The 23,885-nt window shown below is 36.9% G+C and overlaps 1 protein-coding gene and 1 pseudogene across 1 annotated transcript; one reads left to right on the forward strand and one right to left on the reverse strand.

The window, feature by feature from the left end:
• Nucleotides 1-12,380: 12,380 nt before the first annotated feature.
• Nucleotides 12,381-13,587, reverse strand: LOC149171583 (uncharacterized). Its single transcript, XM_089427512.1, has one exon. It carries the CDS (start codon nt 13,234-13,236, stop codon nt 12,610-12,612), a length of 627 nt encoding a protein of 208 aa, XP_089283638.1. The 5' UTR covers nt 13,237-13,587; the 3' UTR covers nt 12,381-12,609.
• A 3,727-nt stretch (nt 13,588-17,314) lies between these two features.
• Nucleotides 17,315-23,845, forward strand: LOC149171584 (uncharacterized; annotated as a pseudogene).
• Nucleotides 23,846-23,885: the final 40 nt, after the last annotated feature.

The raw sequence follows: 23,885 nt of genomic DNA on the forward strand, positions 1-23,885 counted from the left end.
TAGTTGTTACAAAGATCCAAATGTCAGTGTCAGAAAGATCCACACGTCGTAAAGATCCAGACGTCAAAAACGGAAGCTACCAAAGGAATCATATTAAACTTTCCTATGTACGCCGGTGAAACAAAACTGGAATTTAATGTGCTCAGCTAATAGCTAGCATTAAGTTAGCTAGTATTTATAGTTTGAAAATACGAAACCAAATACTACTTATAACATATGCTTTTGCTCTTCAGCCTCGGGAAGAGGCCAAATAAGAAGGAGAATATATCTGTATTGAAAAACTTTGGGTCGCTAATCGGTGTTTGTGTAGAAACTTTGGTTATATCGTGATCTTTGAATTCCACAAACAGGTGAACTAATGCTAAGATCGGCATAACCGATTACTATAGTCCCTAGCCATTGCTCATCAATGTTATGATTCAGAAGCTAGAGCAAGGGAACTCTATTTTTAAGCATTTTGTAGTTACAGTAAAGAAGGAGCATGCTAAACTCCTGTACACAGTCGAAAAAGGGGCACTCATTCCTGCAAATAAAACCTTGATCACAGCATTTGCCTCCAGGTAAAGATCTGATTCATTTACATTTAATTCATTTAATTTCACTACATCCTCTTTAATACAATACAGCCACACTAGCACTTTCTATAGAATTCATTTCATAATAAGGAATATAATTTCCTAATCAGATAATGATGACAAGCCAAAATTGAGTTCTGGAACCCAGATGCTTGTAAGTTGTGTTTGACTTAGGGAATTGCACAGTGGTCTCAGTCTCATTCATAGTAAGCTTCTACTACTTGTTCATATACATCGCTTCTATTTTTGCTTTAACATCATAGAAAGCTAAAAGGTGGAACGACAATGGACTAGTTAATATAAACAAGAGCTAGATCACCACTGGCACTAGATATGAACTACACTTGGGTCTCCAATGCCCATACGCAAACAACCGGTCAGTGACAGTCAGAATAGTCCATCATAATAGCCGCCAACAGCCATAGCCACACATAGAGAACGAAGAGGTACAGTGATTTCTTTCCTTTTTTTATTGGCAAAGCAGTAAGTGCCTACCCCCCATTTCATTTCTGAAGAGTGACTAGAGCTATTCGGAGATCCCCCAACGGAGCTGTCAAACTTCCATGAATGCAGCAGCTTTCCCAGGTCCTCCGGCAAGGTGGGAAGCAATGAGAAAAGCTGGGATTGTGCGAGTGCTGTGTTAATAAAGAAATCGTATCTAGCCGGCACTGAGAAAGCATAGAAACTATAATCAGGGTCAGTGCTCAGCCTATATCTCGAATAGGCTCCACCCAACGCCTATCTTCGCTGATGCAGTTAAATAAAACTACGAAAACCTACAAGCAACTGCGAAAAACTTGCATTTAAATGGTATTTGATTATAATCAACTTCTAGTGTGTGAGACCAATTGTCTAGGTTTAGATTTATTGCTACTAGTAAACCTTTGTCTAGGTCCACCTCCACACATATCCTAATGTAGGCTTGCAATCCTTCTTGTGGCTCAGCTCAGTCGATGTATTTTCCAAGGGCATTTCCTATACTCCTAAAAGTTTCCTTGTTCCAACAATGTAGTGGGAAGAAGGGAAGTGTGACCCATACCAGGACTGTTGTTGAAACATCACATTTAGGATTAAAATCTAGACTCTAGCAGCCTAAATATAACCCTTAGGCCCCGATGAAGTAAGGGTCATTCCTAAAGATGAGATCTTGATCTACTTTGTCTTTGAACATGAAGGTGTAAAACCCTTGTTCGAAAATGACATTGAAACCTTAGTTTTAATCTTGGGTATCCAATTCTTATCAATCCATGTTCCCAGGGATCTCAGAGAGGGTCATAAGCCCATAAACTAGTAAATAAGCCCTTGATCTAGCCCTGGACTCTGTCTATGTTTTTCGAAGGAGATTTCGAGTGCCGACAGACCAACTGACCGAGATCGGGGAGCAGGGGCAGCTTCTGGCATCAGCTAAGATAGGAGCTGGGTGGAGCCTATTCGAGATATAGGTTGAGCACTGACCCTGATTATAGTTTCTATGCTTTCTCAGTGCCGGCCAGATACAATTTCTTTATTAACACAGCACTCGCACATTCCCAGCTTTTCTCATTGCTTCCCACCTTGCCGGAAGACCTGGGAAAGCTGCTGCATTCATGGAAGTTTGACAGCTCCATTGGGGGATCTCTGAACAGCTCTAGTCACTCTTTAGAAATGAAATGGGGGTAGGCACTTACTACTTTGCCAATAAAAAAAGAAAAGAAATCACTGTACCTCTTCGTTCTCTATGAGTGGCTATGGCTGTTGGCGGCTATTATGATGGACTATTCTGACTGTCACTAAGTGGTTGTTTGCGTATGGGCATTGGATACCCAAGTGTAGTTCATATCTAGTGCCAGTGGTGATCTAGCTCTTGTTTATATTAACTAGTCCATTGTCGTTCCACCTTTTAACTTTCTATGATGTTAAAGCAAACATAGAAGCGATGTATATGAACAAGTAGTAGAAGCTTACTATGAATGAGACCAAGACCAGTGTGCAATTCCCTAAGTCAAACACAGCTTACAAGCATCTGGTTTCCAGAACTCAATTTTGGCTTGTCATCATTATCTGATTAGGAAATTATATTCCTTGTTATGAAATGAATTCTATAGAAAGTGCTAGTGTGGTTGTATTGTATTAAAGAGGATGCAGTGAAATTAAATGAATTAAATGTAAATGAATCAGATCTTTACCTGGAGGCAAATGCTGTGATCAAGGTTTTAGTTGCAGGAATGAGTGCCCCTTTTTCAACTGTGTACAGGAGTTTAGCATGCTCCTTCTTTACTGTAACTAGAAAATGCTTAAAAATAGAGTTCCCTTGCTCTAGCTTCTGAATCATAACATTGATTAGCAATGGAACAGCTAGCATGCAGGAGTGGCACTTTTGCAGGAGTGGCACTTTTCCTTAGTCAATGTAGGTGCAGGTGCAGTTGCATTCTCAGGCTGAACTTAATGCAGGGGCAGGATGAGCAATGGAATAGCTAGCATTACTGGAGTTTGTCCCTGAATCATTGTGATAGCATTACTGGAGTATTGTGATAGCAGACATCATTGTTTTAGTCTGATTGTACTGTGGATAAATTTTGTTAATGCGCATTTTTGTATGGATTTGACTAGTATTTGCTTCTTACAAGGTCATTCCCATTAAGATCTAGTGTGGATAAATTTTGTTAATGTGCATTTTTGTATGGATTTGACTAATATTTGCTTCTTACAAGGTCATTCCCATTAAGATCTGGTATGCATGGCAGTAGTTTCCCATTAAGATCTGGTATGCATGGCAGTAGTTGAAACTTGAAAATCCCCAAGGCAGGGACTAGCTGCGAGGCAGAAAGTCCCTGCATGAAGAAGGCTATGGAAGGCTATGGAGGACAGCAGAAGCAGAGAAAATTTATCTGGTTCTATCTAAGGTACAAATAAAAACAAAAGCAAGTTGTTTGTAGTTGCTTGTAATTATACAGGAGTACAGAACGGAAGCAGTCCCGTTGGATGGCTCTCGGTTTGCCACTTAAACGTTCACCTCCCTCCCGAGGAAGCTCAGTTGGCCGTACTCTGACATGGACTAATAAATAGCACAGTGGCACATGTCCCAACACTATCAATCCAAGAGTTGGAGCTTCCGGAAAGACCTTCGCCTTGCTGCCCGTCCGCCTTCACGCAATCTTTTTGCCAAAACCCTAGAATTTATGCACTCTAGTCTGCCATTGGAGCCACTGCTGTGGATTTGCTGATGATGATAACAGGGACACTCTGCTGGAATCCTCAAATGCAGAAGAAGCGCAGGAAGAAATATCCGTGCTTGCATTTGCTTCAATGAAGAATATTTTCTTTTTCTTCGAACTGCCGTCGGATCTATCATGGAGGAGGCCGCGGAACAGGATTTGCTTTAGCTATGTCGTAGGTTTGTATCTTGCAAGGAAACGGGGACAGAGCCTTGACATTGTTTGAGCAGGGATCTTTTTGGTGGAAATTTTGGTAAAGATCTTGTAAAAATTTTAGGAAATCTAAATTATAGTTTTGAAGCATCAAGATTTCCACCATTAAAAAAAATAGTATACTTAAACCGCTAATTTTTTTAGAATTAAAAAGAAAATGGCTAGACGAAAAAAAAGTTATTTCCCACAATTATGTGGCGTCTGTAGACGATGACAAAGTCAATTACGATGAAGTAATCTAGGTAGATAGAATCTATCTGTCAGTCCGATATTAGGATGAATGTTGTAGTAACACAGAGACAAAAGATTTCTGGCATTTAATTTTACGCTTTAGTTTGAAGTGTGGGGACGAAAATAAATATACATTTTGGCGAATTCTTAAAGTGGAATGTATTTGATAGGCATTTTAGAATATATGATACATGTACCACATTATTTTCGTAGGCATTTATTGGTACGTACTCAATAAACGATTTGCAATGACTACCTAAAAGCATTTTCTTTTGGCACAAATTAACGCTCAAATGTTGAATATGCGTCGCACAACCATGGTATATCTATTGCCCACAAGATCCGAAATATATAGTGTCTTGTCCTTATTCCAATGTCAACTAGAATATGTTTTGAAATCCGAAGTAATGGTTGTTGTGATGTGTTGATGAAGTGGAGAAAAGATGGATTTCATGGCTGTGTGCGAGAATCTGATCTGCACGTCTTAAAAGTAGAAGGTCGAAAAGAAAGATTCACCAAATGCTTTACTGAAACTTTAAATATTCTAAATAATAAATGATTGAGAGGGACATTGTTTTGGACTTTGTGCTTTTCTTATGGATGTTAAGATCTGCTGATGACCTACACACAGTTACACAAGAAGAAGAATGACAAAATGGTATCGCTTTTATTAACTTCATTATCTAGTAGACTTTCATGCAAAGAAATACTATATTTTATAAACTTAGAATGGATCCAGCCAATAATTCTCTCGCCCCAAATTGGTATCGCTTTTATTAACTTCATTATCTCGTAGTAGACCTTCATGCAAAGCAATACTATATTTTATAAACTTAGGATGATCCAGCCAATAATTCTCTTGCCTCGGAAATTCCGGGGTTGCTATGAAATTGTTTAAAAAAAAAAATTATTATGCCCACGTGTAGCAAGAACTGAGCATGCAATGCATTACCACGTATCTCTCATGCTGAACACGAACCTGCATGCATACCAAATGCCTCATGCATACCAAATGCCTTATTCTAGCATAAAGAAATCATTTTGTAGCGAGCGGTGGAAAAAAGGCTAGCTTGGCTGTCAGCGACGTCCATTAACTGTTGGCTCCAATGTCCATTACCAGCTAGCTCCCGACTGTAAAAACCTATCTAATGGAGCAATCCCTTATCTCTCTCGAATATGCTAACTAGTTCTAGCTTCAATTCTTCTGCTCGTGGTCTATATGAAGAACTTGAACCAGTAGTGGCCATCTCACAAAGTACCAACTGTATACCAAACAGTCTCGCAGATCCTCTTTTTCTTTTACGCCTCGAGGAAGTCCAAGGTTCGAGCATGTAAGAACGATTGAGTTTTGGATAATAGGATTTTCTTCAGGTTTTTGCGATTTCTTCTGTAATTTTTTGTTTTCTCTGGATTTTGGGACCGTTATGTTAATCTCTAAATTAAAGTTTTGAAATTCAAGATTGTAGTAGCACGCAGCCTGGATTGCTGTAAAAGGACCCAAATTGTAGTATTTTTCTGTGCAGGCAAACGTAACACTGTTTGATTCTGTTAGATCTGATTTTGTGGTTGTCATGTGATCAATGTGCAATTTTGGGTAACTAAATTGTTCTTGAATTGCTTGTGTCCTTTTATAACAATATTTCAGCTTTTGCGTTATTGTCGGTGTGAAAAGATTACTGCAAAACCAACAAAATGCAATAGTTGCACTTCCCGTCTACAGGAAGGCGAAAGTTACATTGCCCTTGTATCTTTTTTCAGTCAGAACCTGAGACAGATGAAGTATTTGCGCAGATCACTTTATTGCCAGAGGCAGATGTACGTCGTTATTTCAGTTTCTGGAATTGAGTGAAGTTATATGAGGAGCCGGATCCACATAGAGCTCACCCGGACTGACTTTCCCGATAGCGGAATTGATAGATGTTCCCACGGAGCGCTAACTAGCAACCTTTATTCCTGCTTTTACGTCTTGCCTTTGCTACTTGAGAGAATGCCTTGAACCGAGACCAAAAGCAACTGACTTGCTTGTCATGCCTTTTCCGTTAGCTACTTAGAATGAACCACACAGAAGCGATTTCGAACATTGCTATACGACATGATTTGCTCCAGTATTGGACCAGTTTTGTTTCACTGGCATACATAGGAAAGTTTAATATGATTCCTTTGGTAGCTTCCATTTTTGACGTTTGGATCTTTACGACGTGTGGATCTTTCTGACACTGCCATTTGGATCTTTGTAACAACTATGTGGCGCTGGGATCTTTAGAGTTGAGTTACTAATACCTTATTCCTGAGAATCCCAGGTCTCTGTCTTCATTTTGTAGACTATGCCAGGCCAAACTGGTTGCCTCCCGCCGGAACGGGTCCCTGTCAATGCCTATAATGCCTGTGAAGGTCGTCTGCGGAACCGAGCAGCTTATGCCCGAAGTAAACTGCCTCACTCTTCCCTTTTCTTAATCTGTAAGTACCCCTTCTTAATCTGTAGGTAAAAAGCAATCAGACTTCAGAGCAGTTGCATAATTCTGGCCCGTCTAACGATTTTTTTGCCGCATAGGCTGCTAAATCAATTTTCCCCGAATTGTTTAAAAATTCTCCAGAATAATAATTATACCTCTAAATGGCATTTAAATAGATTAATACTCCATTAGCAAGACAGAATCACATCCCTCTAAACTATGAATGTCATTTAAATAGATTAATACTCCATTAGCAAGACAGAATCACATCCAATTTTCAAACAGCATACTAGGTTTGTAATAAATGGTAAATATAGTCTGAGTTGAAACAACAAGAAAGAAATACATTTCTATTTTACGTTTTTATTTCAGATTAATCACAATATGCTGTATTTTATCCCCACTAAATGGCAGATTAGAGAAGTATTACTTACCCGTTCGCCGCTAAGAGCTGCTACTACTCTCTGCCAGACTTGCATGCATTAAGCATATAGCCTTGCCTGATTTGGTCTAGACACGTTCATCGATTTCTTTTCATTGTTCTCTGGCTATGGGCATCGGTCCACATGAATCAGAATGCTTGAAGGGGAATGCAAGCCGAGGGGATGAAATCTCTCTCTCAAGGCCGGATACCACGACAAACCAATACTGGAGCAAATCATGTCGTATAGCAATGTTCGAAATCGCTTCTGTGTGGTTCATTCTAAGTAGCTAACAGAAGAGGCATGACAAGCAAGTCAGCTGCTTTCGGTCTCGGTCTAAGGCATTCTCTCAAGTAGCAAAGGCAAGACGTAAAAGCAGGAATAAAGGTTGCTAGTTAGCGCTCCGTGGGAACATCTATCAATTCCGCTATCGGGAAAGTCAGTCCGGGTGAGCTCTATGTGGATCCGGCTCCTCATTTAACTTCACTCACTTCCAGAAACTGAAATAACGACGTACATCTGCCTCTGGCAATAAAGTGATCTGCGCAAATACTTCATCTATCTCAGGTTCTGACTGCAAAAAGATACAAGGGCAATGTAACTTTCGCCTTCCTGTAGACGGGAAAGTGCAACTATTGCATTTTGTTGGTTTTGCAGTAATCTTTTCACACCAACAATAACGCAAAAGCTGAAATATTGTTATAAAAGGACACAAGCAATTCAAGAACAATTTAGTTACCCAAAATTGCACATTGATCACACGACAACCACAGAATCAGATTTGACAGAATCAAACAGTGTTACGTTTGCCTGCACAGACAAATACTACAATTTGGGTCCTTTTACAGCAATCCAGGCTGCGTGCTACTGCAATCTTGAATTTCAAAACTTTAATTTAGAGATTAACATAACGGTCCCAAAATCCTGAGAAAACAAAAAATTACAGAAGAAATCGCAAAAACCTGAAGAAAATCATATTATCCAAAACTCAATCATTCTTACATGCTCAAACCTTGGACTTCCTCGAGGCGTAAAAGAAAAAGAGGATCTGCGAGACTGTTTGGTATACAGTTGGTACTTTGTGAGATGGCCGCTACTGGTTCAAGTTCTTCATATAGACCACGAGCAGAAGAATTGAAGCTAGAACTAGTTAGCATATTCGAGAGAGATAAGGGATTGCTCCATTAGATAGGTTTTTACAGTCGGGAGCTAGCTGGTAATGGATATTGGAGCCAACAGTTAATGGACGTCACTGACAGCCAAGCTAGCCTTTGTTCCACCGCCCGCTACAAAATGATTTCTTTATGCCAGAATAAGGCATTTGGTATGCATGAGGCATTTGGTATGCATGCAGGTTCGTGTTTAGCATGAGAGATACGTGGTAATGCATTGCATGCTCAGTTCTTGCTACACGTGGGCACAATAATTTTTTTTTTTAAACAATTTCATAGCAACCCCGGAATTTCCGGGGCAAGAGAATTATTGGTTGGATCATCCTAAGTTTATAAAATATAGTATTGCTTTGCATGAAGGTCTACTACGAGATAATGAAGTTAATAAAAGCGATACCAATTTGGGGCAAGAGAATTATTGGCTGGATCCATGCTAAGTTTATAAAATATAGTATTGCTTTGCATGAAAGTCTACTAGATAATGAAGTTAATAAAAGCGATACCATTTTGTCATTCTTCTTCTTGTGTAATTGTGTATAGGTCATCAGCAGATCTTAACATCCATAAGAAAAGCACAAAGTCCAAAACAATGTCCCTCTCAATCATTTATTATTTAGAATATTTAAAGTTTCAGTAAAGCATTTGGTGAATCTTTCTTTTCGACCTTCTACTTTTAGGACGTGCAGATCAGATTCTCGCACACAGCCATGAAATCCATCTTTTCTCCACTTCATCAACACATTACAACAACCATTACTTCGGATTTCAAAACATATTCTAGTTGACATTGGAATAAGGACAAGACACTATATATTTCCGGATCTTGTGGGCAATAGATATACCATGGTTGTGCGACGCATTCAACATTTGAGCGTTAATTTGTGCCAAAAGAAAATGCTTTTAGGTAGTCATTGCAAATCGTTTATTGAGTACGTACCAATAAATGCCTACGAAAATAATGTGGTACATGTATCATATATTCTAAAATGCCTATCAAATACATTCCACTTTAAGAATTTGCCAAAATGTATATTTATTTTCGTCCCCACACTTCAAACTAAAGCGTAAAATTAAATGCCAGAAATCTTTTGTCTCTGTGTTACTACAACATTCATCCTAATATCGGACCGACAGAAAAATTCTATCTACCTAGATTACTTCATCGTATCCAATTCTTATCAAATCCATGTTCCTAGGGAACAGCTAGCATGCAGGAGTGGCACTTTTCCTTAGTCAATGCAGGTGCAGGTGCATTCTCAGGCTGAACTTAATGCAGGGGCAGGATGAGCAGTGGAACAGCTAGCATTACTGGAGTTTGTCCCTGAATCATTGTGATAGCATTACTGGAGTATTGTGATAGCAGACATCATTGTTTTAGTCTGATTGTACTGTGGATAAATTTTGTTAATGCGCATTTTTGTATGGATTTGACTAGTATTTGCTTCTTACAAGGTCATTCCCATTAAGATCTAGTGTGGATAAATTTTGTTAATGCGCATTTTTGTATGGATTTGACTAATATTTGCTTCTTACAAGGTCATTCCCATTAAGATCTGGTATGCATGGCAGTAGTTGAAACTTGAAAATCCCCAAGGCAGGGACTAGCTGCGATGCAGCAAGTCCCTGCATGAAGAAGGCTATGGAAGGCTATGGAGGACAACAGAGGCAGAGAAAATTTATCTGGTTCTATCTAAGGTACAAATAAAAACAAAAACAAATTGTTTGTAGTTGCTTGTAGGTAATCTGGGTCTTATTTATATTTCATAAAACATTTACATTTCACAGTGTAGATACAATTTTTCAATACTATTCATAAAAAACACTACACGAAAATTATTGAATCAATTAGCTTAGTAAATGACACATTAAATGAATAAATGAAATAATTATATAACATTTAGAAACGAAACAATAAAACAACAACCATACTTATGAATCTAATTTTTAGGCAAATTACATGTATTACCTCATAACAATACAAACATATATTACATCATAACCATAGAAAGTAAATTAGTGTTATGCACCCTTGTCTTTCGAGTTGAATATTATTCCTTTCCTCCTTCAAAGTTGCTCCGGCTCCAACCTGAAGAAGGGATAAGCGTATTTTAGAACTCAGTATGCCTTCGCACATTTGTGGGCGGCTTTATCACTACAGTTATTTATTTTAAATAAATTATATTAAATCAAAATTACAAATTACATGTCATCAACGCCACTTGGTTTTAAAATTGAAGATTTATACCGTCTTTAAAAAAGTATTATTATATAAAGTAAATTTCACTAAAATAGGATGAACTGTGGCGAATATCACTAAATTCTATCTAAATTGTATCTAGTTTTACTTTAAATGCGAAAAAAAGGTGTAATATCATGTTTTTACAAATAAGTAAATATTATTTGAAAAATAAAATGTTGTTAATAAGAGTAAAATTTTGAAGGGTGGTTATAGCAACTATAATATAATATTAATAATCTCTTAAATTTATTAATTTTTTATGTTGATTAATTTGTGGGTTTATAATATTGATCACTTAGTTTTATAATATTAATAATCCCTAGGGTTTATTAATCTTTGTTTTTATCATATTAATTCTTCAAGTTTATAATATCAATATTTGAGATTTATTAATGCATTGATATTATAATAATAATAATAATAATCCCTTAGATTTACAATATTAATCTAAAAAGTTCATAGTATTATTCCCTTTAGTTTATATATATATATATATAGATATAGATATATATATATATAATATATTTTAGTTTGCGAGAGATTTTTCGGCGAAAATCACATGATAAACCATTTGTCGACGCGTTTCGAACCAACCAGTGTGGTTCATCATCAGGACAACTTGTCATGATGAACCACACTGGTTGGTTCGAAACGCGTCGACAAATGGTTTATCATGTGATTTTCGTCGAAAAATCTCTCGCAAACTTGTTATGGATCACAGAAGCCTAACTCTACAATATATTTTAGTTTCATATCTGGTTTATATATTCTTAATATTATCCATATACAACATATACAAAACCATAACATAATGGTAAGATATAAATAAGTAATAAGTAATTTCTATTATTATGTTATCCGTTAATTATATTATAATTTTATATATATATTATTTATTATTAAAAATTATATATAATTAATTTTTAATTAACCAGAGACATTTAATAATTATTAATGTCATTAATATAAATATATAAGGGTTTATCAATAACATTATTAAATATAATTGTACATGTGTTTCATATACCTTTCCTTTCCATTTAAATTACAATAATAAAACTTATAATATCTTTCTTTTATTATTCCTCACTCAACTATATTGCATTCACACATTTTTCTTGTGCCATCGACAAAATTTTGATATAAATAAGAAAAATATAATTCAAACTTTTTTTTTCAAATATAAAAAACGCTTCCATCACTTAATTTCACACAAGATCGAATTCAGACCTTAACCTATCACTGTAAATCACTTAATTTCACATTCGTCATTAACACAAGATCGAATTCAAACATTAACCATCACTGTAAATCACTTAATTTCACATTCTTCATTTATGTTTATTACAGTTTAACAGGATACGTCCTTTGCACTGTGTCTTTGCTAAGCCAGTCAAAGTAAATGTACAGCCACGGAGGACATATTACAATAATTTAAACTTAGATTTTCAGTGGACGTGGGTGCAGTCTTTTTGTACAATGCGTGCTGTCAGCGTTGAAACTGCGCCAGAGTTCGGCTCTTGTGAGCTTGTAACAAGATGTCCCCGGTGCGTTAAATCCGAAGGCTATCAATATTTGTGGGCTATAGCTCTATTAATATATAGGAGTCGGGTGCGTTAAATTCGAAGGCTATCAATATTTGTGGGCTATAGCTCTATTAATATATAGGAGTCGTTTACTGACGCGCTGAGGAATTGGAGGAGGAATTGCCCCAGGATTATTTTTGCTAAAAGTAGTTAGAAATTCAAAAAGTTTTGTAACAATAGTATTTGAATTATGTTTTTATGGTAAAAAAATTAACACTATCAATTTTGATGTACAAAATTCTCTACCAAATTTTATCGAATTTCTTAGAAGAAGACATTAATATATGAGACAGTATATGTTAATCCTTCGATTTAGCTAAATACAAAATGTACGATTGGATTTACTCCCAGAACAAATTTCCCAAACGGACTCCAGCTCTGAAAACAAGATGTCCCGACACACCCAGTGATACCGGTGTCAGCAGGGAAAGTGCTTATCACCTCTGGAAACCCAGCCTTTGTAGCATAGCAGCAGCATGATGTTATGGCCATGACAGTACAGTCGTAACTAGCTTTGGCGTTGATCAAATGCACCCGCCGGTTTCCAATGTCCATGCTGCAGAAAAATCGCCGCCAAATAATATCTCTGGGATAACAAACTCTCTGTTCATGTAATCCAGCAGCTGCCTTGCATCACAAACATCTTCATACAATTCAAGCTGGTGATTGGTATCAAAGTTGTCTTCCAAAACCTTAATTTCATCCACGCATTTAACATCCAGATTTTCCCAGAAACCATCGGAGATGAAGATCTCCTCGCCAGATTGACAGATGTCATCCTTCAAATCGAGAACGGGATTCGGGGGAATGCCAAGGTCGTCGTCTGAAGCCTCCAAGAGATAACAAAGATCAATCCCCGACTCCGAAACTAGGGTTTGGCGCTCGTGCTCGGTACAAATATCCGTGTTCGCCGACTCATCCCCAAAGTTGGAGTCAAAAAACGTGGAACATGTCGCGTTCACCTCTTCGTCGGGGTTTCTCATGGCTTCACAACCGAAATCCTTACTGGAATCGCATTCTTCTTCTGCTGCTGCTACAGTTTCATGTAATAGCGGCAGGTCAAGAAATGGGTCGGTGTCTTGGCCATTGAAGCGTTTGGAATCCGGCAAAGACTCCGGCTCTCGGCCACGTTTTCTGAGCGTCTGGGACATGCTTCAAAGAAGGTCTGCAGATTCAAACACGGAACACAACAGTGATGATAATTCGGTTGCAGCAAAGAATTGTTTTTTTTCCTATAACTGCCGATCTGGATAACAGAGAGGATACAGAGGAAGCCGATAGCTGGATTGGTTGTACTTGGCTAGCTGGAAGCTATACTTATACATAAAATGTATGTGTGAGATTGCAGATGTGGGTAGAGTCTGGCCTAAGAAAGCCGGCGGAAAAGACAATTATGGAAAAGATAAAGATGCCATGCATTTCATTTCAATGGTATAACATAAAAGATAAAGATATGGAAAAGATAAAGATGCCATGCATTTCATTTTAAAGATAAAGACCCACTGTTTTCTTCCTTTTCCAACACCGAATACTCCGCATTCCTTTCCTAAAACTACATTCCAATCACCGGATTTCAAATCCGACACGAAACCAGACTTTGATTCAATTTAAGCTTATCACCGGCCGTCTTATTCGGATTTCCAAGCTTCAGTTCGGGGAATTCTGCAACGCGGTGACCGGCAGTGCATCATTTAGATGTTTCGTATGCAAATACACTTTAATTTCGCTTCAAATTATTCTGCAACGCGGTGACCGGCAGTGCATCATTGAGAGGTTCCGTATGCAAATACACTTTAAGTTCCCGCGTACATCATGCGGGAGATTTTCCACGCACTCCATACTTTACAACGACATTAGGGATGCCGCCCTCCATCCTTGTTTACATTGGTCATTGATTTGACCGTTATCTTTAAAGTTGAATATTACTCCTTCCTCATTCAAAGTTGCCCTTTCCCGGCCCCCATCTGAAGAAATACTATCTTGAAGCTTGAATTCGGTGTGGCCTCCCACATTGTAAGGCTACTTTATCGTACAGTTATTTACTAAAAATAAAATATATTAAATCAAAATGAAAAATTAAATGTTATAGTTTAAAGACTCAGCTATTAAAATTGTTTTTTTGCTTAGTTAAGAGTTTTTTTAAACATAAAAAAACATGTTAATGGTCTAAGGCCGAGAGGCATTAGCAAGAGTGAAATTCTTCCCCTTTACGGATCACCAATTAGTTATTCTAAAGATGTGGTTTTCCTTGAATAATGGTGATGAGTCAGTGTGCATTTGTTGTTAGCACTTAGACCAACTAGTTATTCCACAGGGGTGGTTTTCCTTGAATAATGGTGATGAGTCAGTGTGCATTTGTTGTTAGCATTTAGAGATGGTTGTCCTCACAGCCAGTTTGATAACTAAGTTATGATAGTTATTCCAGGTGGTGTGGTTTTCCTTGAATAATGGTGACTTTGTGCATTTATTATTAGCACCTAGAGATGATTGTCCTCACAGCGGGTTTGACAACTAAATTATGATAAAAAAATTCACCATGTAAAAAAATAAAAACTATACCATCTCTAAAAAAATATTATCATACAAAATACATTTCATTAAAATAAAATAAAATATCTATCATAAATATCACTAACTTGCATATAGTTTTCCCGTAAGCCTGAAAAATGTTTGTAATATTATGTTCTAACCTATAACTGAATAACATGTGAAAAAATAAAATAGTATTAATAGAAACATAATTTGATGTAAATGCTAAATGAAATATATTAATTAAATATTAAGTAAAAGTTATAATAAATAATATATATATGATGGAATAAGAAAGGATGTAGCAAGTAAAAGTAGCATTTCGTTCTCACCTAAGTATTAGATAAGGGAGGGAGACGGGAATGCCACTCTAGCTAGCTAGACTATGTTTAAGAATTACTATTTTTGTGATTACTCTCGTATTTATCCATAGGAGTATTGATTTTTTGGGAAGTTTATCGAGAAGATTTTATGTTGATTAATGATTGTGGTCAATACAATAAGCGAGCGATGACATGATTCAATGCTTTATTATTTTTGAGAGATTTTTTAGTTTATCTCTTTTGTTCAATGGTGTTTGGGAAGTTTGACATCAAAGTCACGAAACACAAAGGATATGAAAACATGAAAATATGAGTATTTGATACTTGATATTAATAGGACATATTTTTATATTATATATTAAAAATATAATAAATTAGTAAATTACATATGAAATATGAAATATATGAAACATTTATATGATGATAATATAAATTTAATCATACAATTAATGCATGTAAATCAAATATCATTGACTGTAATTTATTTCTAAACCAAAAAAATATCAATAAAAAAGTCTTAAATGGCTTGTAGAGTCCCTAAAAATCATATAATAACAAATAACTAGTACTACATACCATCAAAGTCATTGCCTATATTGGGATTCTCATCATCAATTCACCCTCTAAGCATTAAAATTAGATAGAAAAAGATTAACATGTCAAATTGAAATTTTTTTTGAGTGATTGGTACATTTTTACTAGGGTCATAGATAGAGGAGTTCAACAATCAATGCCACCAACATCGAGGTACATAGAGGGCTTGGTCCTTTTAATTAGATGCTAGTTCCATACCCTCATACATGGAAAAATCCAATGGAAATTTTGCAATCTCCCAAATCTTGAAAATCATTAAGTTTGTTGTATTTTGAGTAGAATAAATAATTCTATTCCAATGAGGTTGGAACCACTCTCAAACTTCCTGAGTCAATTAATGGTAATATTAAAAAATTAAGTAAAATGATAAAAATGAATGAAAACTCCTTCTAACATTGTTGAATTGCCCGTATTTGCACTGCAAAACCTTTGAAACCTCCAAACCTGTGACTGAATTGCGTGCGAATGAGGCAATGAATCAATTTTAAGATGATTTTTTCACTAGACACGTGTCCAAATTATGGGAAATCAGTAGGGCTCGTGTCCCACACCAATTAAACGTTTATCTTGTGAATAAGACATAAGTCAAAATCATGGCAGACACATGTCACCTACGTATCACGTCTGACATGTGAAATGTGTGACACAAGGAGAAGGAGAGTATGTGTCATGTTACTTAGCTTGTCTTTCTTGTCTCGGGGAAAATTCTCCAACATTTGTGTTTTAGCCAATTCTGTCGAAGGGGAAGGAGATTGTTAATGAATGAGATTATCACTCAAACAAAGAGGTATTTTCCACTATTTCAGACTAGGTGCCAAATTTTAGGCACACGAGAGGTAGACAAAATTAATACCTTCATACAATCGACCTATACTAGCAACTAAAATCTCTTCCAGGTAAAGTCCTCCTTGAGAGGAATGATGCAAAATATGAGATCATGTTAATGATGGATGAGATCCATCTTCAACTATGGGAAATGGATAAGCACTTAGAAAGGATTGAGATCGTCATTATGCATGGCAAGAGGTTAGCCCCTCCTTACAGTGGTGTGGATCTAGACTAATTGAGGTTTCCACCTCCTCTTGAATTTCCAAATGTATAGTATATTTTTGTTTATGGTTTTCATTACTATGGTTATAGAGGTCACTTTTTTTGTTCTTGATATATGTTCATTGCTAGTTGTCACTATAAACTCTCGAGATGATATGACTTGGTCTTATTATAGTTTTGAGGACATATATATTTTTTCTTGAAAACGTTAGTATATTACCGTATTTTTGAACAAAAGTCTTACTCATGGAAAATTTTAGTGGCTAATATTCACAAGAAGGCTAATTTTCCAAGTGAGCTAAAAAGCATTTGAATTATGCAAATTAAACAATTAAAACTCTAATTTCTAAAAATTTCAATTAAAATTAAATATGATTTTAATTAAAATTAAACCAAAAAAAACATGTCATGAAAAAAACCTTTCCCTCTGTAAATTAAATTATACCTATAAAAATATTGTTAAAAAAATAAAAAATAAAACTTATATTTTAAAATAAATTATTTACTATATATTTTGATGTTTGTAAAAAGCAATTGCGGAGCCTTTCATCCCTGCACATAATTAGGCCAATAGGCCTTCCCATGAATGAACATAGTCGTCTACACTTTCATTCTCTGACTGACATCTGGATCTTCTGTTGTTTGACATCTGGCACAAATTTTCCTCTTTCCGCCTGAAATTTGTTTCCCACATGCATCATTATTCAGGGTTTCTCATTAGCTTGGGTTAGTTATGGCCGTAACCACCTTACCCCTAGCCACATTCTCGCCTCATTTGCCTTCTGCGTGCCCGGAGGAGCTCTACTCACGACCGATGGCATTGATGATTTGTGGCAGCACTTGAATCATTCTAACATTAACCTGTTGCTCTATTTTACTTTTTTGCTGCTTGAAAGAGAAAAACTCATTGCTCTGTTTTCTTTATTTGCTGTTTGACAGCTTGTTTGTAAAGAATCTGTAGGTAATAACAGAGGTGTGAGGAATTAGGATGGTTCGTGTCCTCAGTTATTTCTATCATGTTTGGGAACCAGAATCAGACGAAGAAGTCACATGGTTCAAAAATTGGTGTGATGAGGTTTTGGGAAACTGTCTGAGGAAGTTGATCGACCCTAAACCATATCGTTTCAGGAAGTTACAACTTCTTGCAACTGAAGATCGCCATTTAGAAAGCATACTGAGGAGGGTAGAGTCACCAAACCTAATATGGCTACGCTGGAACAACTGTCCCTTCTTTTTCCTGCCTCCCTGGATTCCGATGAAGAATATAAGGGTTTTAGAAGTGTTATGAACCCAATTGAAAAAATTGTGGTAAGCAGAATCTTAGGTGAGGGCTAAAGACAAATTTGTATTTATTCTCTTTTTTTACTTTGCCGCCCTAATTTATGGTAGATTGTTGCTGCAATTGCTATACTGGAACAGGCTCTCGAATGCATTTGAAGGGTTTTGTAGATAAATGCTATCATCTCTGTATTTTTCTTACTGTTGAAAGATGAATATTGTGTGACAGGCACCTCTGGAGTTCTGGGAGCTACATGCTTATGCTCCTCTTTCAATGTTCCCAAAGTACTTGGACAGATGAAGCACATCGAAAAGATTGTGGTGTACCAAAGTCACACCAGCCTCTCAAGTGAAACAAGCAACCACGGATAAATTTGGGAATTTGGAATAAATATCATGGTACATCAGTGATCACCAATTTTATAAACTTTACAAATACAAAATAATTTTTAGGTTTTCAAACTCAAAAGCATGGTTGGCCTGCAAAAGAGAATTAATATGACATTTATGTATGGTACTAATCTCCAGACTTTGTATTTTGTTTTGGTATATTGACTTCCTAGAAATTCAACAGAATGGTGTGGAGCCAGAATTCTTTATTTATATTATCTATCAGAACAATTTTCAATGGATTCACATACTATTCACAGTCGAAATGGATATCCGCATTGTGCGCCCATAGACATATTGTAAAGGAGGAGAGAATGGAGCCTAGATTTTCGCATTATTTGGCTGTGTGATGAGACCATATTCTTTTTCTGAAAAGGTGTTTTCCCATTTTAATGCCCGCCATGCGATATCCTCTCTGATATCTTTCTCCTTTTAGTTCTTCACAGGATCTACATGCAATTTGTAATGAATTGATTCTGAGTTTTATTTTCCAGATTCATCACATTGAGATTTTTTTACTAAGTTTTAAACCTGTAATTCATTTCGGGAAAAATAAAATAAAATCTCCTAATGAATTATTTGAAATGATCCTTTGAACAGATTTTCCAATTTCACAAATAACTCGGGATTGCTGGAAGCAAATTAGTACACCAAATGAATAACTTCTTAAAACCAGATTGAATCTTGAAGATATTTGAGCGGGCTTCGCCTACATGGGTGGTTTGTCTACCCCCACCATCCACTAGCCATCATCTGCCCAATACCAACCCATCCACTGCTAAATTTCTATGATTATCTCTTTCAAATCAACTACAATTCTTCTGGTTGACAATCCCATCTCTTTCCATCAACCACTTTTGACACCACTGGTCTTGCATCTGCCACTTCTTCATTGCTTTAAACTTTTTGGCTCATAGTTTATGAAGAGTAAAGTAACAGCACCCACCACCTTTGACCCAACATATACGTGTTAAAAAGTAGGATAATAGGTTTAACCCAACCTCTATACGATGTTGGGTCTGTCTGTATCTGCATGCTATATCAGCTTTTTGAGAAAAAAAATTGCAGAACTAGATCGAATAGTATACTCCATAATTTCCATGATGAGCAATGTCAATGAGATGAGATTTAGTTCCATCATTGCCCAATTACAACAACTTCCATCTCAATAAAGCAATTATTGTGGATCTTTGGGTGAAAATTGTATGAATGGTGCTTGACATTGGAATCAAAAGCTGATGGCTGCTCAGTGTCCTATGAGATGGGAGACCACTGCACAACACTGGTGGTTTGCAACACCTTTGGATTGGGCAACAACCAATGGATACTTTGATGTTGTGAGAGAATTGCTTAGTTTAGATGGAAATCTTCTTATCATGCTCACATCACTAAGAAGAATCAGAAGGCTTGAAGCTGCGTGGGAGGATAAGGCCACCTCCATTGATGCAGCGAAAGGCCGAGGCCTTGTGGCCAGGGAACTTATGGGTGAGTGTGAAACAAGTGATGGGAACAACCTCATTGATGCAGGGTATGGTGGGTGGTTGCTCTACACTGCTGCTGCTGCAGGGGATGTTGAGTTGGCAAGGTGTCTGTTGAAGAGGAAGCCATTGTTGGTGTTGGGAGAAGGAGAGTATGGAGTTTCTGACATGTTGTATGCGGCTGCCAGAAGTAAAAATGCTGAAATATTCAGGGAAATCCTTGGGCTTGCCCATGATATCAAGTGTCTTGGATGCGATCAGGAGGACGATGCAGCAGTATATGAGTCTTCCCCTTCATTTGAAATGATGAGCAGGGTTGTTCATGCTGCTGCTAGGGGAGGGAGTGTGGAGATTTTGAGAGAGCTTTTCAAAAATTGTCACGATGTTGCCTGGTACAGGGATAGTCAAGGCTCAACTGCATTGCATTCTGCTGCAAGCAAAGGTCAACTTGAGGTGAGGTCTCAAGATATTAAGTTTAACATTTCGTCTAGCCTGAGACAGTATTTTATTATATCAATGAAATGGATTGCTCAATCTGTGAACTTGCCTACGAGCAGTCCAACCTGTGCCTTATATGAAAGGTCAGGACTATTGTCAAGAGTAGCCACAGTTTGGAAACTATAGGAAATTTTAAGGGAGTTTTGGGCATAGAGCATGAAATATTAATATGACTGAAGGACAGTTGTATCTTCTATGACCTGCCACATCTTTTTGCCAGTGTTATTTTGCTACATATTTTCTTGATTCCACGCGGTTGATTTTGACTTGGTTTGCTTCAGCTGTGTGTCTCAACAGGTTTCAAACTGTAGAGATACTACACTATCAAGGAGAGATGGAAATGAAGTTAAGGGAATGCTATACTCTTGACACGCCATAGGGAATGAATAGTATAAAAGATGATCATCTCATTAGGTTTTACGGGTTCGTAGGGTTAATTTAGTCATATAAGTTGTACCAGGTTAGATCCATTTTAAACATGGATTTATCAAGTGTTAAGATGGATGAAATCTTTAGAGGTGTAACCTTTTTAAATTTAATGAAAAGTTTTGTACCTCAAGGGATTTGATCCTTCTGAACAGTGGAACACTTGACAAACTCAGCACTAAGATGGATATAGGCTAATGTTTGTATGCATACAGACATGTATGTTGCTTTTAATTTATTGATGAGGAATTTTAAATTTTGTTATAATTTTTTTAATATTATATTTGGCCAAACTCAACTCAAGTCAGTATTAGACATGAAAGTTGAGCATCTCCTTCACCTCGAATGGACTCCTTATGGCTTTGTAATAATATTTTATAAGTGGTTCATATTAGTAGGCCTTGGTCTGGATTAAGGTTTGTCAATTTATTTTCACAACCACAGAGTTTTCTTGTAATATAGAGCATTATTGGACAATTATATCTTTTATATTCATTGTGTTTTAGCTTGGAGGCATTGTACCTTATATTTAGGCGACTTGGTGCAAGCAGCCACATAAAGTGCCCACATTTAGGGCAGGCAGTGTGAGACCCATCACTTGGAAGCAGTGTGCTTATTTTGTGAATCTTGTGCATAATTCATGATATTTTAACTATTTTCTGAACAATCCACAAATTTCTTTTTATTAGGCTATATTTGGTTGTACTCGATGTGCTTGTGCAGTTTTGCACATTATAGGGAATCACTTTCAGTAATCTTATCTAAAACTATTATAAAATTTGTTGGAGAATATTCAATGCTGTCCTCAGTAGAGGGAAAATACTCAAATCTATTGAGCTAATATGCATAGTTGGCTTACAGAAATTAAATATATAAGTAAGAATATAGGCCATCAAACATATGTCAAATAATGGCCATTGCATATGACAAACACGCTATTCAAACACTATGTATAGCTTTCAATAAATTTGTGTGTCTGATGTATGAAAGGGTAGAGCTATTGAATCTGAAAGTTCACACATTCCTTCAGTCCAGGCATTTGCCATGTATTTTGCTCAATTAATTTACCCTTTGCATACCTCTTTTAAAGGCTGAATCTGCCTTCTTCACCATCTCCAAAGTGGATACACATAGGGAATTGTTTAATTCTGTGTTGGATGTGATCTAGAGTCTCCACTTTAGAGTCACAATGTGAGTAAGGCAATTCCTACTATACTTCATTATTTTTTTCTCAAATGTCCCAAGTGTTATGAGAATCAGATAAAGCCCTTCCATCTATTCCTGCTACATTATTTTTTTCTCAAATGTCCCAAGTGTTATGAGAATCAGATAAAGCCCTTCCACAGTTCCACTTGACTAAATAGAGTTTGTATGTGTGGTCTTCTATCAGATTCAGAGAGTACACTATCAGACAGGCTATTCCTACTACATTATTTTTTTCTCAAATGTCCCGAGTGTTATCAGAATAAGATAAATCTCTTCCACTTGACTTCTCAAATGTCCCAACTCCCAAGTGTTATCAGAATCAGATAAAGCCCTTGAGGCCCTTCTACTTGAAGAACCAGAGCACCGATGTCAGTCAGGCTATTCATACTACATTATCGTTTTCTCAAATATTCATGGTGTTATGAGAATCAAATAAATCATTTCCACTTGACTAAACAAAATTTGTATGTGTGGTCTTCTATCATATTCAGATAAAGTGATAGTGTCAGTTAGGCTATTCCTACTATAATTCATCAATTTTTTCTCCAATGTCTCTAGAGTCACAATATCAGTCAAGGTATTCCTACTATATTTCATTAAGTTTTTCTCAAATGTCCCGAGTGTTATCAGAATTAGATAAAGCCCTTCCACTTGACTTCTCGAATCAGATAAAGCCCTTCCACTTGACTTCTCAAATGTCCCAAGTGTTATCAGAGTCAGATGAAGCCCTTGATAGGACCTTCTACTTGAAGAACCAGAGCACCAACTTAGTGTTGAAATTTGTGAAAGTTCTTCCCTACAATGTTATTACTAGAAGGATGGAGCACGCTATCACATCAATCCATGAACTTGAACACAAAATCCAGCTTCTGGATTACCAAAGTTTTTTGTTTGGATAATGGCTTGTGAGCCACCGCTATCTCACAATTGCTATCCATGTGGGATTATTCATAACCCAACACCAAGAGTCACCAAACTTGATATGGCTACACTGGAACAATTGTCCCTTCTCTTGCCTGCCTCCCTGGATTCCGATGAAGAATATAAGGGTTTTAGAAGTGGTGTGAACCAAATTGAAAAAACTGTGGCAAGCAGAATCTCAGGTTAGGGCTAAAGACAATTTTGTATTTATTCTCTTTTTTTACTTTTCCGCCCCAATTTATGGTAGATTGTTGCTGCAATTTCTATACTAGCACAGGCTCTCGAATGCATTTGAAGGGTTTTGTATATAAAGGCTATCATCTCTGTATTTTTCTTACTGTTGAAAGATGAATATTGCATGGCAGGCACCTCTGGAGTTGCTGGAGCTACATGTTTATGCTCCTCTTTCAATGTTCCCAAAGTCCATTGGACGGATGAAGCACATCAAAAAGATTGTGGTGACTTGTATGTCAGATTTGATTCATCTCAAAACTTTACTAGAGGAATTCTGTCATTTTTCCTCACTGCAATACCTGCACCTAAGATGCCTAGATATGAAGTCACTACTTGATTCTTTTGGGTTCTTAACAAATCTCCAGCACTTCAATATCTCTCGCTACTAGAGTTTGTACGGGCTTCCAAATTCCTTCGGGAATTTGATTCGACTTAAATATATGAATTTGGAATATTGCTTCGATTTGACCTTGTTGGAGGAAACATTTGCAAATATCAGGACGCTTGAATATCTAAATCTTTCGAACTGCAAGAGCGTGGAAGTGTTGCCTCGCCAAGTTGCACATCAACTGTCCTTGGAAATATTAATCCTGTCAGAGACAAATTTAAAAGAATTGCCTGGGGATATTGGAAACCTAAGCAGTTTGGAAGAATTTTCTTTGGGAAATGCTTTGTTGGAAATGTTGCCCTGTTCTCTAGGTCACCTGAGCAGCTTGAAGAAGTTGTGGGTTTGTGATTGCCCAGAAATGAAATCTTTGCCCCATTCTCAACGTTGTGGGTTGGAGGTTGTGGAATACAGTTCTTATGATCAGCATATTCAGCCTCAGTCTTGATGGATCCGAGGCATCCGATAATATCATGGTTTCTAATGGA

The sequence above is a fragment of the Pinus tabuliformis genome, chromosome 4_2 (genome assembly GCF_031772625.1).
Source record: "Pinus tabuliformis cultivar Carrire ecotype Pingquan chromosome 4_2, CPIR1, whole genome shotgun sequence".
NCBI lineage: Eukaryota > Viridiplantae > Streptophyta > Pinopsida > Pinales > Pinaceae > Pinus > Pinus tabuliformis.

What these genes read in the sequence shown, in the direction of transcription:
- LOC149171583 (XM_089427512.1), bottom strand. Translation starts at nt 13,236, where the DNA reads ATGTCCCAGACGCTCAGAAAACGTGGCCGAGAGCCGGAGTCTTTGCCG.